Raw genomic sequence first — 19,246 nt, 5'->3', positions numbered from 1 at the left:
TCTGAGTGTGGAGAGATCATCTCACCTGCTGTGAATCATTGGGTTTTAGTACCCTGAAGCAGAGATTTTCCTATCCCTGTAGGAGCCATGAAGTTCAGTGTAAAATTGGGGATATAGCCAGACTCCCTCTAATAGGCAGAGGGATCTAGTTCAAATGGACTTTTGTATGAGATACCTGAGTTCTTAGTATGACTGTCAAGTGTCTTGGTGCCTAAGATCAATGGGATGCTTTTGGAAGTCCCACCGTGTGCCTATCTACATCTTCAGGTGCTTAAATGCTTTTTAAAAATCTGACCCTGGACTCCTTGGAATGAGCAGGGCAAGACTTCCTCCCTCTTCATACACACATATTCTATCAGCACATAACTTAAAATACAACCAGGAGCCCCACCTCCAAGATCCACTGGAGCAACAGACACAATCTTGAGCCAACCTCAGCTAGTCCACTAGACACAGTCGCCAGGATATCCTGAACTGCTGCCCTCACCTGCCAATGGTCAGTGGCTACAGCTGACCAATAGCTACAGTAGTCTCCAAGGAAGTACAAAGCTGTACTGGTTCCCATAGTGCAGAATCTCACTGCTCTCTTTCCAATTTCTTGGACTTACCCAGTAAAAACAAGGTATGTATCATGTCTCCAGGTTCTATCGAAACAGCAGCAAAATCAGGGAAAGAGCTGGTGATTGAGGTGCGCTTCCAATCTTATTGCTCACTCCAAAACAGCCGGATTCTCTGAGGTTGGTCTTTTTATATTGCCACCCTATCCCTTCCAGAGGCAGTGAGATAACTGGATCAGAGGTATCCCAATGCTCCTTCCAGAAATTGATAAAAATCATACACTAGGGGAAACCATTGACAGAGATATCTTTCCCTTGGGAGACAGCAGGATCCCTTCTTCACATACCTCACTGTTCCTCGAAAGAAACCACCCATTGCAAGAAATGGAACATTTTCTAGACTGATCTCAGTTTCTGTGGAAGTAAATTCAAAATGACAGACACAGTGTAACCAGTTAGAAAACAGAACAAATACTTTAACATTCAGAGCTCAAGTCCCATACTGAGATTCACTCTTTTTTAAAGACAGGAGATGATGGAAGAACTCCAACATCTAACATGGTTCTTAGAATTTGTCAAGAGCAACACTGAGAACAAAATCAGGCTGTGTTAATGCCCTGCAGAGTCGATACAAAACATTTATCCTTCCATTAAAGGATATAGCACAGCTACCAAACATTTCCTTGCAAGAATGTCAAAGACGTCCAAAAAATACTTGGAGAAATAATCTCTTGCAGGATTTCTGTGAAGGAGAGAAAAAAAGTCAGAATTCAAGCATCAAACTGTGTTGGATGGCTTTTTTCCCCAAAAAACTCATTTATTTGGTAACATACACACCTTGGAATAACAAGTACTCAACCGATACAGTCAGAATGTCAAAAATGACCTTGGTCATAATTGCACTGTAGTGTTCAGAACAGGATGTAGAGGATACAGGCCATTAGCTCTCAGTATCTTGATAATAACAAACAGTAGTAATAATAGTAATACAAAAAATAAACAAGGGACCTCTGAATTGTGTAAGGGTTTGGTCCAACTCCCAGTGAAGTCTTTCTATTTACTTCAGTGGGAACTAGATCAGGCCCTAAGTGACTTCTTTCCTCTGTATAACATAATTAAAAGGATTTCAATTTCTACTTCTTGAGCTGAATTTCATCTGAACTTACATCCTTCAAGGATGAACAAAAATCAGGTGTTTTTAATTCAGTTGAACTACTTTTTTCGCATTTCTCTATACTGCATCTTTCTCCAAGAATCTGAAAGCACCCTATGAGCAATAATTAATTAGCCTCACAACATCCCTGTGAGGTAGGTAAGTATTATTGTTCCCATTTTACAGATGGGAAAACTGAGACATAGGAAGTTTGCCCATGACCACAGACCAAGTCAGTGGCAGAGACAGGAAATAGTCAAGGAGTTCTGGCTCTCAGTTCCACATGCTCAGTGTTATACAAAACTCCTTCCCATTTCTTCTTTCATATAACTGAAACCATAGTATAGGTTGCACCTCCAAAAACCAGGACTTCCTGGCTGGGAGACCCAGTGGCAAGAGGGCTGGTGGCTCAGAGCCGCTGGGACTGACGCTAGAGCCCCGATAGCTCAGCTGGGGCTGCGGCAGCCCCACTAGCAGGGCCAGGGCCGGGGCACCCCTGATAGCAGAAGCAGAGATGCAGCAGCCCCAGTAGCGAGGCCAGGGATGCAGCAGTCTGGGCTGCGAGGGCTGCAGCAGCACTGCAGCCCAGCGGAGGGGTGGGGGGAGAGGGGCTTCTAGGGCAAGCAGCAGGGAAGGGAAGCAGACTGTGAGGCTGGAAGCAGGTGACGTCCCCGGTCCAGCAAATTGCCTCATTTGGGACCAGTCAGGTTCCAAGGATGCCGGACAAGAGATGTCCAACCCTTACCAGCAGGTAGGAAATGGATTGTGTCTTCTTCCACAGGCCAAAAAGTCTTTTCAAAATCACTTTGCTACAACTGCTGTTTTGAAATGGACTGAGTTTCACAGCTCAATGTCTCTTGCAATAAAGCTTTTCTTTTTGCTGGCCTCTCTAATAAGTGCACAGGAAGCGATCCCTTTTTATGACAGAGCACTTTCCCCGACATTGTCTACTTGAAAATAGTTTTTCAAATGACAGCACTGCTCTTTTCAGAGCCATTGCTTCCATATTCCCTCCAACTGTTATTTGGAACTGTAAAACCAAATGGATTTGATGCGAGTCCTAGATAGATCTTGGTTTCTAAATTCTACTCAAAGGAATTCATCACCAGTTTTTCCCTAGAGCATGAGGTTGTGTGGGCGCAGAATGCTGGCAAGTGTAGTCACAAAAGAAAAATTTAACTCACTGCCAATTAAAACTAGACAGAATAGAATGTTGTTAAATGAACATTAATAATTTTGCACTTGCAGGTAGAATTTCTGCATGACCTAAAAGATCTTTTCCATCTCTTATTTTGAGATTATTTTTGTCCCTGATAGGACTGCCTGATGTAACCATCATATAATAAAAGCCATGGGTTTTCTCATCTAATTATCTTCAGTAAGAACTCAAATTCAAGCTGCAAAGAACAATTTGTATTTCCTTGTCTATTATCCATTATCTTGAATCACTGCAAGCAGAGATGTTTTTATTAGAGCTATGGGAAAGTAGGAAAACATTTTCACCTTATTTTTGGCAAATTTTACTGCAGATCATTTTGTTCTCTTAGAACCTAGGGGCTTTTGGAATAAAACCATGCATGCTTTCTACCCAAAGGCTGCGTTCACTTCAAAAGGGGCTAAATTTTCTGTAAGTCATGTCCTATGTCAAGCAAACTAGTACCTTTATCAGTTTAAAAAAACAGGACCATTTTCACTGAATATAAATCCCACATTTCACAAAGGGCACGTTTTGAACTTGCAATGAAATGTACAATTTCAGATGTCAAACAATTTCAGTTTTGATGTAAAGTATTCCCACTGCTCTATTTCAATTGCTTTCTCTGTCGTCATTATTGGCATGGTTATCGCTATTAACATTAATGCTTTCTTTAAAGTAGCTGAAAAATAACTGAGGTTATTAAGATTGCCTGGGCTCCAACTATAGTACACGAACCAAAGGAGGTTCCCAGAAGTTGTCGTAGGCTCCTCAACCCTAATACATTTTGCTCCAAACAAGAATTGTAGTCTCATTTACTCCATTTTGCAGTGATCACTGGTGTAGTGATTCTCTACTGAAGCAAGGAACTACTTTCAGCTATTCAAAAGTTTCTGAAGTTTCTTTTGACTATGGTTGTATTGGCAAAATACTGTAATTTCTGATCAACTGGTGTTGCTTAAACACATTTTAACATATAAAAGCAAGTGATTTTAATGATGGTCTGGGTCTTGTTACATAGCTGATGGCTCCAACTTGGAAACTGCAAGGTCAAATATCTGGCTATGGGATGGACACAGAAATATTAATGTGTATTGTGATATCACCTATGGGCCCCAGTTGGGACCTATGGCACAGCAATCAGTCCTCTAGGCTAGCTAATGTAATACCCTGCTTTCCAAAGGGGTAAATACCTGATGTTTCCAAGGAAAAATGCCTGTAACAGTTCTAGTCGACAGTGTAATGCTGTCTATGGGGGCACCATTCCTTTTTGATCCACTCTGCTTATGCTCTGATCCACTGGGTATAGCTAGGGTGACCAGATGTCCCATTTTTAAAGGGATAGTCCCATATTTAAGGTCTCTTGCAGGTGTCCTGATTTTTTCTTAAAAATTGGCCAATGGCCCTTATTTTCTTTCTTCCCCATTCATTACTGTTTGGACCTCTGCGTGCCAGCTGCCTGCTCACCAGCGGTGAGTGTATATGGGGGTGGCCAGTGGCCAACAATGAGGGTGAGCGAACAAGGCTGTTGGTGGGGTGCAAATGCAGCACTTGGGTTCAGCTGCTCCCCGTCGGGCCCAGTTCCCAACCCGTTTCTAGCTGGCTGCAGTGGTTGGTGAGTGCAGGCAGGTGGCATCTGGGTATTTTACCTCTTCTGCTCACCCATCAGTTTCCTCTCTCACTGTCCTCTTTGCTTTGCCCCTTCAGCACCCCCCCCCCCAAGTCCTTTTGCTCCTCCATATCCCCAGGTGGGGCACAACCTACTCCGAGACCCAGCCCCTGATTGGAGCCCTGAGCCCATTAACTGCCTGGCCAGCAGGCTCCTTCCTTCCCCCACCGCGTCTAACCAGACCAGTGCCCAGGGAAGTCCAAGACCCTCTGGCCCAGGAAGCTGGCCAGGAACCCTGAATGTGCTAAAGCCCCTCACTGTGCTGGCTCAGGGAAGCCTCTCTGACCCTCAGCTAAGCTCTGTAGTAGCAAGAGGGGAGGTGAAATTACACTGAAGCCCCTGCAGTCAAGATCCTGGGGCCCAATGCATCCTTAGGACTTAAACTCCTTCCTGCCTGCCAGAGGACAGGCGGCAACTGAGTTATCCTGGTGGCCAGCAGCAGCATGGAGAGGTTAGCTGCCTTGTGGCACTGTGTGGTTCCAGATCATCCCTTCTACTCTACCCCGCGCTACTCTCCAGTAGCTGCAGCAGCTCCCATCTCTTCCCTTCCCAGGCTGCTACTGGCCACATTTTGGTGAGAATCCTGCCAGAAATCTGGGGACAGGACAGGTGATGCTGCATTCTCCCTTGCCCACGTTGCCCCAGGAAGACACTGTGCCAGGTACTAGGAAAGTGTCTGTTTTGGCAGCCCAGCCACGTATGAAGGGCAGAGAGTGACAGGTAGGAAGGGCTGGATCAGTCAGTCACGCCCCCAATGTGAGAGAAGTGTTGGGGAGTATGCACGTTCACACCAGGGATGTTAAATATCTCTTAACTGAATAATCAATTAACCTCATGAATTCTTATCAGGTTAGTTGACTTTCCTATAATCCCTGGAGGTGGGACTGGCAGCCAGTGCGCTCCCACCTCCCTCCTAACAGAGGCAGCAGCATGAGGTGCCAGGCAGGACTTGTTCTGCAAAGGGGAGCCAGTTTAAAAAACAGCTCCCCTCATGGACTGGCTGCCTACCACCTCGCGCTGGTGCCTCTGATACAGAGGCAGCAGCAGCACGGGGTGGCAGCAGCCCCTGTCCAGGGGGGAGGAGGGATCTGAGCTCCTGGACCTGGCATGAGCTGGAACTGAGCCAGGCTGCCTGCCTCACTCCTAATACACTTTAAATGCAAAGCCGCAGCAGGGGTAAGTCCCAGACCTGGCGCAAGCTGGGACTAAGCTGGGCTGCTGGCCGGCGTACTAACAAATTTACTGGTGGGAGGGAGGGAGAAGGAATGCGTGTAGCCCTATAGCATTAACCTATAGGCTTTTGCTTATCTGTTAATCGACTTCACTATTACATCCCTAGTTCAAACCATGAAACCTTAAGGATAAAAAGGTAAATAAAAAAATCGAACTACACAGTATTTATTTTAAACGGGCTCAGTCAAACTCATGTTAATTTGAATATTTGTATGACTGATTGTCATTGAACTCACTTGAATACAAGTAATTTTACAAAGGTGTCTCATAGTCAGTGTAGAAAAATATGGTCACCCTAGGTATAGCCCAAAAAAAGAACATAGCATCACCGTCAGGAAATCTGACACACAAGCAAAAAGAGGGAGAGCCTCGGCCAGGGTGTAAAATTGCATATTGATAACTGGCTTGCTTGTATTCAGATTGATTTGTTTTTCTCTCTACAATAACTGAGTCCTCAAAAACTAAACTTTGTCCCACGACCCACTGGCTAAAGAAAGATGCCACCAACCTGCACAAATGTTGTCTAGCTGCAAGAGCCAGCACTATCACTTCACCAGCCTCTCTGATGTCATTTCCAGATTGAAAGTCACATGGTACCAGAGAAAACTTAGTGCTATTTACTTACCAGACTATCCTGATTAGAGACTACTTGAAAATGGTTAAGAACTTCCTTAGAAAAGAGGATAGGCCAGGGCAGGGAGTCAGATAAAAGGTCAACAGTAGCTGTCCCTTGCAGACACAAAAACAACCAATGCCATGAACTATGATCACCCTTCTCCTCATGTTTCCTGGGCCTTGTTCTTGGGCAAGTTCCCATCTTGCACACACTTGTAATGTAATACAACAGCTGGGGCTGACCTTGTGTAATCTATAACATAAATTGCAGCCTAGGGACTTGGGGTTAGGGAGCAAACACTCCTGCTGTTTTCAAAGCAATGCCACCCACTGGAGAATTTTGCTCAACCCTCCCAATACCACCAAGCAATCTGAAGAATTCTGGTTCACTAACGGACAATCTAGAGTCACTTTGGTTCACCTGAAATTAGAGTCACTCTGATTTGCTGTACAAACCTTCTGGATGCATGCTGGTTTGGTTCCTGAGTTTGGAGACCCTGATTCACTGAGGAGCAATCCTGAGTCACTCTGGTTAATGAAGGCCCAATGAAGTCACTTTGATCATGAACAGTCTGGCTCTGAAGCAGCTCCATTTGCACTGCAATAACTCTAGGAGTTTGGAAAAAGTTAAAGGAGTTCCCCTCTAACTGAGAGAGGTCCCAGTAGCATGGAAGGTTATAAAGCAGCCCCATGAGTTTGTGCTAGTCTCGTCTCATCTTTCTGTGATGCTGTCTAAGATACTAATCAAATTGTCCAATCCCAGCAGGTACCCATCCTCTCGGTTGCCTTCCTGCCAGGGGATCCTGTGGTCCAAGATCTGCCCATCAGGGAGAAGCGTGGTCTTTCCAAAATCAATCAGCCACACATTGGCATGCCCGCTGTCGTCATGCACAAAGAGTAGTGAACTTCCAATGACCTGCAGGGTACAGATTGGTGATGATATGAACAGGCATTATTAAAGTCTCCCCCAGCCTCCCACCTCCCTGCTTTGAGCAAGGCCCCCCATCACCTATACTTGTACAGACAAATGATGACTGCTGGGCTGCAAAGCCTTTACAATGACAAGCAGTGTGCCAGCTGCTCCACATGACTGCATTACACTGAATATGGGCACCAAGGGACAGGACTGCCGCAGACAAAGGGCACAGAGGTGACTCACTGACAGTCTATGTAGCTTTATTTGGGGGGAGACATGATGCCTGGAGAGAGATCGTGTCCCAAGCCACTTACTTACTGATTAACAAAATTCTTGCCAGCAGACCAGTGTAAAATAAATGACCAGATCGCAAAGCTTCCAACATACCTAGGGCATGCCTAGATTATGGTTTTTTTTCCCCAAAAGGAGATATGCAAATTTGGTGCTAATTTGCATAGCTTTTTCCGATTGAATTTTCGAAAGCGAGTCTTTCGAAAGTGAAAGTAGTCAGGACGCGGGTTTTTCTTGGGGTGGGGACCCCCATTTTCCAAAAAACCCGCTCTTCCTAAAAAAAGGAGGTTTATGTGGTTTTTCGGAAAAAGGTTTTTTCCCAAAAAAAACCCTGTGTCCAGACTACTTTCACTTTCAAAAGACCCACTTTGAAAATGTGACTGGAAGAAAATATGCAAAAAATTAGCACATTTGCATATCCCCTTTCAAAAAAAAAAAAACCCCAAAACCCCATAGTCTAGACATGCCCCTAGTGTGCTAAGGGCCAGACAACGCTTGATGGCGTCACATAGTGAAATTCCTAGATCTGGCTCAAATCTGCACACCCATAAATCTCATAGCTTGCAGTACAATAATTTCATCAATAATGCCGTGTAGCTATTAGTGACATTACAGCTGCACCTGCTAGGAGAAACCAGAGGACTTACTGACACTGCTGAAAATCAGCAAGGACTCCACTGATGTTGTTATTTTGGTATCAGACTCAGGTGCTACCCCTGACCCAAATGAGAGAGCTCACAGCATCAGCACCCCATGCCTGGCTCCTTCAGGAACCAACCACAAAGAGAGTAGCTGTGAGAAGCCAGCATTCATATAGCCATTCCTTACAGCGAATGCCTGCTGGGGGAAGCTGGGACTGGAAGATGTGTTACCTCTCAGCTAGAGCAGAGTTCTCCACTCTTGGGAAGGAAACCTGGCGGCTCACGTGGGGTTAACGTGTATTAATTCTGTGCTAGTCACCCCTGGCACCCTTCTCTCACCAACTGACAATTCTGAATGGCACGCTGAGGCAGCAAGGAGTCCACACACAGGCAGCACTGCACCCTGCCCCTACGCGCTCATCCACAGCTCACCTCATGCCGTTTAAAGAAGTCTGAGGACTCGAGGATGAGGTGGATGTCATGCAGACGCCTGAGGTATTTTTTCTGAAATGGGGGGGAAAAATACAAAAAACACATTTGAAGGTGTTTGAAGGGAGGGAAAGCATTAAGAAAGAACAAAATCAATCTCTGGTGCAACTTCACTGACATCCCTAGCGTCGCAACCAGGGATAGAGTCACTGCAAGGTTTTCACTCAGTACGTGCCCCTACAAAGGCTCCCAGCTTTGCAATGCTTGAGCCAGTCTTCAAGCAGAAGAGAGGGGGATACTTGACTTGTAATGATTGTTATAACGGGGAGAGACTTTTCATTCTATGACACACACTTCAGGCTCACAGTCCAACACCTGTTTTATTTCAGTAACCTGCTTGTTCTCAATCAACACAGTAGGGTGGCATGAGGCAAGAACTTCTGGGCATTGGCTTCACACATCCCAGCAAACTCAGCCTCCTGGCTCTCGAAGAAGTGGCATGTCCTCTGGCTGCAGAACAAGGATCTTAAGGCTTCAGCACCCCTCACTTCAGACAGAGGAATGGATATGTTCTGACAACCCCTCTCACTCCTCACAATGGGAAATCTAAGAGAGGCAGGCCCCATCTTTGGCCCACATTCTATCAAATAGGTTTCCCACTGTCGGGCACTTCTGTTAGGTGTGGGGAGAATGGTCCCCTATGACGTAGTGGGGATTGTATTCACTCTGGTGGTCACTGTATTCACTCGGGCTGCTTTGTTGCACTGCATGTGATTCCTACTGTCCTGTGCTGCTCTGTAGTGATGCAGTGCGGGTGTGCAGTGCCCAGCGGAGGATGGGATCTTTGAGTGAGGACTCCTGAGGGAAGGCACCTAGGGAACGGCCCAGGACTCCTGTCACCTGATCTTAGGGGAAATGTAACCAGTGATGGTCAGATAACACCTGGGCAGGACAAGGGAGGAGGTGTGTCAGCCTGGAGGGCTATGACCAGTGGCTGGGGGTGTGAGTTTAGTTTCCAGCTGGCTTAGGGAGAAGGGAGTCGTCTATCCGGCTTGTGGGGCCGGACAGGGGCCCAGAGCCCTGACTCTGAGCTCCCTTACCCTCAAAATGGATTGTACTGAATGCTTGTGGCTCCTGTAACACGTCTGTGCTACACTGTGTCCCTGTCAATGAATAAACTGTCTGTTCTACTTGCTGGCTGAGAGTCACGTCTGGCTGCGGATGGAGGTGCTGGGCCTGGTGACTTTCCCACACTACATGACATCCCCAAATGCCTGTTCTGTGTTACCTGGTACATTGTCTTTCAAGTACTGATGTTCCCCTGAGATTACCCCTCGTCATACGGAGGCTGAGATAGCAGCCTTTGAAATCATGAGACCTGTTATACTGCCCATGGAGCCACAGCAGAGGCCAGCAGGGAAGGAGTTAATATGATCAGTGCACGGATCAGGGTGTGTGAGTACAGAAGATGCTTTTCAAGCAAAATCTCACACATGGCAGCACAATGCACTACCAACCTCCCTCGTGCGCCCACGCCTTGGCTTTATCATCACTAGATTAAACTTCAGATTCACAAAGTGTCTTGTTATCATGCCCTGTGTTCAGACACCAATGCCCCTCTGTTGTGCCAGAGTCATGACACATCACGAGGCAGTCACCATGCTCTGAGGCCCAGGGCAAACTACTGTTTGCTAACTCAAAGTGTCTGCATTGAAAATACACAGCCCCAGCCAAATCACAAACATTGATGGATGATAATCTGCCAAGCATTATCCATAACACACTGATTCCCTACTCCTACCCTCTGGATTTTCTTCTTTGGATGTTACAGGTCACATGTCATAAAGTGATCTGAATAGATCAGACACAAGTATTACTAAAAACTCACCAGAATAGTGATGTTGCCCTCAATGAATTCCATGAAAACCTGGTAAACTTGCTCCCGTGTCTTAGTCGTTTTGAAGTTTGTGTTACAAGTCCCATCTGCCCTCTGCACACAAAGAGAGAAAGTTTGCATCATGTATCATAGATCATTCAGCCAAGCAGTAAACCTTCCTGAATCAACAGCTCAGTCTATCTGCCATTAATCAATAGAAGTGGGCAGCTGGGTGGGAAGAGTTAATAAATCAAGCAAAAGAGAAAGAGACAGACTGAATACCTTTGAATAGCACTTGGTTTCCTGTTGACTGTAGCTTCAACAGATCTCTCCGATACCGTTAGACCAGGCAGGCAAGGGTTTCCCCCTCACCTCACAAAGGACTGCACCTTGCTAAGTGTCATGGGTCAACCACAAGACGCTCTCTGGCTACATTCTCTTCTAGACTGACAACCATCCCTCTCCTCCCCCCCATGACTATGTGTGAGAGGGGATATTCTGTGGTCTCTCAAACCCAGTTTGTGAAACCACAGGGCTGCTGGTAGGACTCAGCCCCCCAAAAAATCTCTTTTCATATGAGTATATCCTATGTCACAGAAAAGAAAGTTATTTGCAGATCATAAAATCTCAAAAAAACAACAACCCTCAAAAAAAAAAAAGCGGCTTGCAACAGCACAGTTGTTTTCCTGTTGGTCGTGCACATTAATCTTTTCATCCATGTGCTGAATAATATTAAGGGAACACTGATGTGCACTAAGGGTCGCCTTGTCTACATATGACCTTTTTAGGGCATGATGCAGACCAGTAGTTTCTGAGAGCTTACGTTTATAAAGAAGATGTAGTGGTACAGTATAAAAATCACATCCCTCCTCCTCATATTAATGAAATGAAATACTGCATTTTCATTATAGGAATAAATCAACCACACAAATATGTCTTCCTCCTACAAGATAATGTGACTGTACCAGAACTGGATAAACTTCTGCTGCGGCCTAAGCAAGCGAAACACCATTTACACCAGATCAGAATAGGATACGTACTGTAAAACATCCAGGATTATCATCCAAGAAAGCTAACGGATTGCATGGCAAAACTAGTCATAACACCCTCCCACTTCACAGACTATTTTACAGAAGAATAAGCTGCTTTTACTCCAATACAGTGAGCCATTTTTAAATTCGGTGGTGTAAGGCTGATGAAGCATGTGTAAGTTATGCAACTGAATTGCAGTAAGGAGGCAGTGGAACTGAGAAGCAATGTGAAGTGCTGTACCAATGTGTATGGAGGAGTTCAGAATTTCAATCTGCTATCTAAATGGCATGTTAACTGTGCAGATCTCTACTCCTGTGACACCAGCAAAATACACGGAGGAGGATTTTTGTTCTGAAAATGCATCCCACGTTATTTTAATACTCTAACAAAGCTTTGCATGACCGGTACATCCTAGCCAGATAATGTATTTTAATTTGTGGTTGCACAAAGTACTTGCCTCCTTATCTTTCAGATATGCCCTCATGGTTACCCTATGGTAGCTAGTTGGGAAATACCAAACATGCTTGCTGTCTTTATGCTCCCACTAAGCACACATCCAACTTAGTGTCATACCTTCCCTTCCATTCTAGATCACCACCAAGGAGCAGCGGTTGTGGCCATGCTCAAACTGCATTCGCTTTCATTGAAGCCACGCCTCTGTCACTCTCTCACCTTATTTCCAGTAGAAGGGCTTGTCTACATGGAGGAGTTACTACATGACAAGTCAGGGTCTGAATCTACCGCTCACAAAGTCCTGGGACCCCAGTCAAGTGGCATCCACACACTCCCCAGCTGCTGAGCCACTCTTCACACCTTCTATCTCCCAAATCAATGCTATGACTGACCAGGTATGCCGGGGGAGTAGACTTTGCCACCTAAGGGATGGTGCTGCTTGTACACTCCTCCAGCATGGCCTCTCTGCACTTCCACTGCAGGAGGTGCAGTTCAGCATTGCTCCCGCTACAGCCTTTTGGCTATATGCCATAAGCTAGCCCTAAAACAATATAGTTCTATTATATAATGCCCTCCAGGTACGGATCTACATCGCTTTACACACATTAGCACCTGGGGAGAAAGGAAAGCATGGTCATCCCCATGTAATAACTGCAGAAACAGACACCAAAGAGTTGCAGGATTTTCAATATTGCAAAGTGAATTAGTGACGGAATGAGAAATATAACCCAGAGCTCCAGATTCCAAGCCCTATCCTTTAGCCAGAAGATTCTCCTTTTACAAGGAGACACAGTATGATTGACTCCACCGGTATTTACACTAACGGAGCCATCAGCCCATTGATCACATTACTCAGACTGTCATTTGGAAAGAAGATTCTTGCTTCTGAGGCTTGCAGGCACATATGCCTTGTGCTCTAGCTAGGACAACTATCTTTCCTGCCTCTTGCATTAGACACAGGTCCAATATTGCAGTAGGAGTTAATACAGGACTGACTAAATCTCGATTTGTTTCAGCGCTATGGGTATGGTGTGGGAAAAGAAGATACCGAAAGAGATTTTAACCACAAGAGCAGGTACCCAGTTCAGGAGAAACACATACAGTGAATCAAATCTAATTTGGGAGCCACTTCACCCTCACTGGTTTTCACCCCACTAAGTCACTGGCCAAGGAGCACTTCTGAATCAATTAATGTGTGATTGTTTCTCACCAACCACTAGATGGCATCACTAGTTCTACCCACACACAGACACACACATGCAAGTTCACCTTTCAAAATGGGGACCACCTCTGAGTGTCACTGCAAGGGGGTGTACAATACCATGACTTGAAAACAGAACAGAGAGGTCATGTGATGTAACCATGCTCCATAAGACACAGTTATAGCTCTATAACACACATATGTAGCAGACAGCAATGGCAAAGGATTAGGGCTTGAGGCTAGTAGCTAGGTGGCCTGTATTCCAAATACTAACTTGCCATATATAACTTGCACAACATAGCAAATATCCCTGACTCAGTTTCCTTATCCGTAAAATACAGATGCCACCACTCAGCTACATGCCTCATCATGGGTGCTGTGAAAATCAAGGTAATATGGAGGTAATGGTAAAGTCTGCACGATTTAAATGCTAAATTTCTGGCCCAGATTGTCCCACAACAGCACTGCCCCACACCAGAAGAAACTCAAGAAAATATTGTGCAGTGGCCGTTAGGGCGGTGCAGCATACACGCCCCTACTCGGCTAGCCAGAACTTGCTCCAAGAAACACTATCACTGAGTGTTTCCTCTACACAGGAATTGGCACTGTGCCAGCTCTAAACTAAGGGCAGGGCAAGAAAGGTAAAGATTCCTGGCTTCCTCTCCCAGTGACACACCAGGGCCCAGGGTAATCTGCCCCTATGAGTCATCTGTAGTGACTAGGAGGCATAGGAATGTCTGCAGAGAGGACATGTATGGAGTGCTGATTCCATCAAAGAGAGAACTAGCCAGGCAACATTACAAAGCCTAAAGTTACACCCAGCCAAAGTACCCAGGAGTAGACATAAGGCCTGAAAGTTCCCACCAGTAGCTGACTGATGAGTTTGCTTGACAGGAGCTTGCCTCAAGAAACATCAATCACCCAGGGTATGTCTACACTACAGCGCTAATTCGAACTAAGCTAATTCGAATTAGCGCATCTAGACTTAAAAACTAGTTCGAATTAGTGTTTTGCTAATTTGAACTAGCATGTCCACACAGAGTGGACCCTGAACTGGGGTTAAGGCTGACTGGAAGCAGTGCTGGCAGGACATCAGATGAGGACTTAGAGCGTGGAGCTGGTGTCTCAGGCTAGCCAAGGGCTGTGCTTAAAGGGACCCGACCCCCACCCCGGACAGACAGTTCTCAGGGTTCCCCGCTTGCGAAGCAGTCCTGGCTTGGAGTGCCCTGAGTGCCCACACGCGGAACATCACAGCACTCGGCCATCACCCTGGCTGCACTTGCCACAGACTGCCATCCGGGGTGAGGGAGCAATTGGGGGGCTGCAGGAGAGCTTCCACCCTGAGAAGCCCGCAGAACCAGGCCAGTCCTCCCCATCAGGGGCGCGTACCCCATTCCTCCCTCACCTCCTTCCACTTACCCTTCCCTAGCCCTCCTTCCTGATGTACAAAATAAAGAAAACGTGTGTTCAAAAATAGAATCTTTCTTTATTCAAACAAAACTGGGGGAGACTGGGAAAAAGAGGTGGGAGAGGGGAAGAGAGAGGGTGGGAGAGGGGAGACAACTAAAATGATCAGGGGTTTGGAACAGGTCCCATATGAAGAGAGGCTAAAGAGACTGGAACTTTTCAGCTTAGAGAAGAGGAGACGGAGGGGGGATATGCTAGAGGTCTATAAAAGCATGAGTGGGGTGGAGAGGGTGCATAAAGAAAAGTTCTCCATTAGTTCCCATAATAGAAGGACTAGAGGACACCAAAGGAAAGGAATGGGTAGTAGGCTTCAAACTAGTAACAGAAAGTTGTTCTTCACAAAGCAAAGAGTCAACCTGTGGAACTCCTTGCTGCAGGAGGCTGTGAAGGCTACAACTAGAACAGAGTTTAAAGAGAAGTTAGATCAAGTCATGGAGGTTGGGTCCATGGAGTGCTATTAGCCAGGGGGTAGAAATGGTGTCCCTGCCCAAAGTTTGTGGAAGGCTGGAGATGGATGGCACGAGACAAATGGCTTGGTCATTGTTTTCGGTCCATCCCCTGCAGGGTACCTAGGGTTGGCTGCTGTCGGCAGACAGGCTACTGGACTAGATGGACCTTTGGTCTGACCCAGTACAGCCATTGTAAGCTCAGGGCTCAGGGTCGGGGGTCTCAGTGGACCACCCTGATTTTCATGCAAACCTGCTCCTGGGTGGCCAAGCTGGCAGCTCTCCTGCCCTAGACGGCCATTTTCCTGTGCCTAGTGTGGAGGTCGTGGACAAGGTCCACGATGTCCGCACTAGACCAGGCAGGTGCCCGCCTCTTGCGGTCCTGACCAGGCTCCCGAGAGCCGCCAGCCTGGCCCCGGGAAGAGGGGGAGGGCTGGGGGGCATCGGGTGGCTGGCTCATGGCGTGCCAGGTGCAGGGTCTGCTAGCTGGGTGCTGGCAGGCTTGTACCTGGCACGGGCACCGTAGCCAGCCCGTGCCCCTTTAAGGGCTCCGGGGCCAGGAGGGGGGCAATAGAGTTTTCCTGGTGGTGCCCAGAGTGGCCATCAGGGAAAGTTGGGGAGGGCCAGCCTCCCACTAGTTCGAATTAAGGGGCTACACAGCCCTTAATTCGAACTAGTAAGTTCGAACTAGGCTTAGTCCTCGTGCAATGAAGTTTACCTAGTTCGAACTAAGCGCTCCGCTAGTTCGAATTAAGTTCGAACTAGCGGAGCGCTAGTGTAGCGCCTATCAAAGTTAATTCGAACTAACATCCGTTAGTTCGAATTAACTTTGTAGTGTAGACATACCCCCAGTGTGCAGACCAGAGCTGTGGGGAGCAATGTGGAGAAGCGAGAGCTTGGATCCCTCATTCATTCTGTCACTCTAGAGAGCCCACCAATGAGCAAGGGAGAAGGCGGACTAGGGAAGCAGACAAACAGGGACAGCTAAGAGAGACTTTGCTGCTACCTCTCTCTTTTACCTGGGCTTCAAAAGTAGACGTTAGTTTTAGGTCAGAAACCCCAGCCTTGTTATCTGACCCTGGAACACGTCAACAGACTGCCAGGGAGCTGGAATACACCCTGGTCAAAATCCTGAAATCTAACAAAGCTACTTGTGATAACTAATCCTTTATATGCAGTCAGCATCCCATAATGGACACTCACTCCCATGTCACCTTATAATATTAAAACCAAAATAATGATATAGTGCTTGCACAAGGAGCTGGATTGAGTCTCCAGGGCCCACTCAGATCAAAGATACCATTTTAGACCACTCCTGTCAAGAGGAAAGACGACAAACTAAGCCAGACAAGACTGGACAAACCTTGGGAGGAAAAGTCAGTCCATGCCAGTTGGATGGGGAAGCTGGCCCAGCAGAGGCCTACCTACAGGTCAACCCTCAAGCAACCCCAACAAATCTCTCCAGTATCTGAAGGTGAAGGTGAAGCCCTGTATTTTGCTGATGGTTACCAATGAGATTCTGAGGTGGTATTTGCTCACATGACACATCCCCAAAGGTTATGGGAAGGGCAAACAGGCCTGAAAAGTGAAGAATGGTGGAGTTCTTCCACGACTCTGAAGTAACTTCATGAGATGTAAGAATCAACCCTTTCTTGACCGAGGAGGATTGGAGGAAAGATATAGCTGAGCTTGAGCTCTGAACATCTGGAATACGTCTAGACTGTGGTGCTATTTCGGGATACCCAAACTAGCTATTCCGTGTCTTTTAAACCAGCCTGTTATTTCAAAATAGAATAGCGAGCCCATTATTTCAAAATCTGACATCCCTGTAAACCTTACTCCACGAGGAGTAAGGGACATTTCAGAATAGCGCCTTATTTCGAAATAAGTGCTGTGTAGACAGCGCCAAATTTCAAAATAAGCTATTTTGATATAACATTGAACTAAGATACACAATTTGCGTAGCTCAAATTGTGTTTCTTATTTCAACCTATGGGTGCAGTGTAGATGCACCTGTGGGATTCTGGGTCTGTTGTGATTCCCTTACCTCCATACTGGATAGCTGCTTGAACTGAAAGGGCTATTTGCTTAAATATTGGGAATGCTACACGGTGTACTTCTAATGTAAATGGTTGGGATAAATCTGTTTTCCTTCAATTCACTCAGAATAAACCTGTGTGATCCCAGAATGGCTACCGACTGAGTAAAGGTCATGGCTGTGAGTGGGAAGAGGGGATTATTCCACCCATTCAGAATCCCCCCTTATATCAGCTTCACTTTCATTCTGTCTATACCATGAGGTAGCTATTTGCTTTCTTTTCTCAATGTTCTGGCTGGTGTTCTCAGAGCAGTTAGTGCAGTGGTCACCAACCAGTAGATCGGGATCTACTAGTAGACCTTGGAGCCTCTCACGGGTGATCCGAACTAGTTTGGCCAAGAGTCTATCAAATGCCAGCACTTTAGCTGCCCCTCCTCCCATTGCTGCACATTTCCTGCCCTTAGCCTTGGAGTTGTTCCCTCACATCCCTGGGCAGTGTCCTGCTTGCTGTGCAGAGCAGGGAAGGGAGAGAGGGGTGCTGATATCATAGAATCATAGGACTGGAAGGGACCTCGAGAAGTCATCGAGTCCAGCCCCCCGCCCTCAAGGCAGGATCAAGCTCCATCTACACCATTCCGACAGATGTCTACCTAACCTGTTCTTAAATATCTCCAGAGAGGGAGATTCCACCACCTCCCTTGGCAATTTATTCCAATATTTGACCACCCTGACAGTTAGGAATTTTTTCCTAATGTCCAATCTAAACCTCCCCTGCTGCACTTTAAGCCCATTACTCCTTGTCCTGTCCTCAGTAACCAAGAGGAACAAATTTTCTCCTTCCTCCTTCTGACACCCTTTTAGATATTTGAAAACCGCTATCATGTCCCCCCTTAATCTTCTTTTTTCCAAACTAAACAAGCCCAGTTCATGAAGCCTGGCTTCATAGGTCATGTTCTCTAAACCTTTAATCATTCTTGTCGCTCTTCTCTGTACCCTTTCCAATTTCTCCACATCTTTCTTGAAATGTGGCGCCCAGAACTGGACACAGTACTCCAGCTGAGGCCTAACTAGTGCAGAGTAGAGCGGCAGAATGACTTCACGAGTTTTGCTTACAACACACCTGTTGATACAACCTAGAATCATATTTGCTTTTTTTGCAACAGCATCACACTGTTGACTCCTATTCAACTTGTGGTCCACTATGACCCCCTAGATCCCTTTCCCCCATGCTCCTTCCTAGACAGTCGCTTCCCATCTTGTATGTATGGAACTGATTGTTCCTTCCTAAGTGGAGCACTTTGCATTTCTCTTTATTAAACTTCATCCTGTTTACCTCTGACCATTTCTCTAACTTGCTACGGTCATTTTGAATTATGTCCCTATCCTCCAAAGAAGTTGCAACCCCACCCAGTTTGGTATCATCTGCAAACTTAATAAGCAAGGTGCTCCCTCCCACTCTGCATCCTATCTCCACAGAACAGAGAGAAGGCACAACAGGATTTGAGATGGAGTTTTCTGGGTGCTTTTGAGAGTGGTGTAGGGCCAGGGGAGGGGTGAGTTTGCTTTATCCCCACTGCACCACGACCCAGGAGCCACCAGAGGCAAGTGGTGCCCTGCTGGAGCCCACATCCAGAACTCCTACCCAAGTCATCAACTTCGTCCTGCATCCCAAGTCCCTGCTCTAGACCCGAGCACTCCTGCATCCCACAGCCTGCACCTAGAATCCCCTCGAGCACTCCAACTGCATGCCCCAAGCTCATCTCAGAACCTCTCTCACTGCAAATCCCTTAATCCAAAACCAGAGCCTGCACCTCAACTCTCTGCCCCAGCCCAGTGAAAGTGACGGAGGTTGGGGGAGGGAGCGAGGATGGAGTGAGTGGGGGTATAGCGTTGGATAATGGGCACAAATGAGGCAGGGCAAGGGTATTTGGGTTTCAGGTAGATCTTGGGTTGCATTTAAATTCAAAAAGAGATCTTGTGTTTAAAAGAGACCCCTGAGTTAGTGCATGTCTGATGGGTTGCAGATACCTCTTG

The 19,246-nt window shown here is 46.5% G+C and overlaps 1 protein-coding gene across 1 annotated transcript in view; it reads right to left on the bottom strand.

The window, feature by feature from the left end:
* Positions 1-1,340: 1,340 nt before the first annotated feature.
* Positions 1,341-19,246, bottom strand: part of ITPKA (inositol-trisphosphate 3-kinase A) — a 67,325-nt gene continuing 49,419 nt past the window's right edge. Inside the window, exons 5-7 of the mRNA XM_006128695.5 lie at positions 10,588-10,689; positions 8,703-8,774; positions 1,341-7,338 (exon numbers count right to left, since the gene is read on the bottom strand). Of these exons, the coding sequence (XP_006128757.2) occupies positions 7,135-7,338; positions 8,703-8,774; positions 10,588-10,689 (378 nt within the window). The 3' untranslated portion in view covers positions 1,341-7,134. The remainder of the gene's footprint in view (positions 7,339-8,702; positions 8,775-10,587; positions 10,690-19,246) is intronic.

Source organism: Pelodiscus sinensis, chromosome 5 (assembly GCF_052426305.1).
Source record: "Pelodiscus sinensis isolate ZL-2025 chromosome 5, ASM5242630v1, whole genome shotgun sequence".
Taxonomy (NCBI): Eukaryota; Metazoa; Chordata; order Testudines; family Trionychidae; genus Pelodiscus; species Pelodiscus sinensis.
The sequence above is the reverse complement of the archived record's forward strand: the minus strand, read 5'-3'. Positions and strand labels throughout refer to the sequence as shown.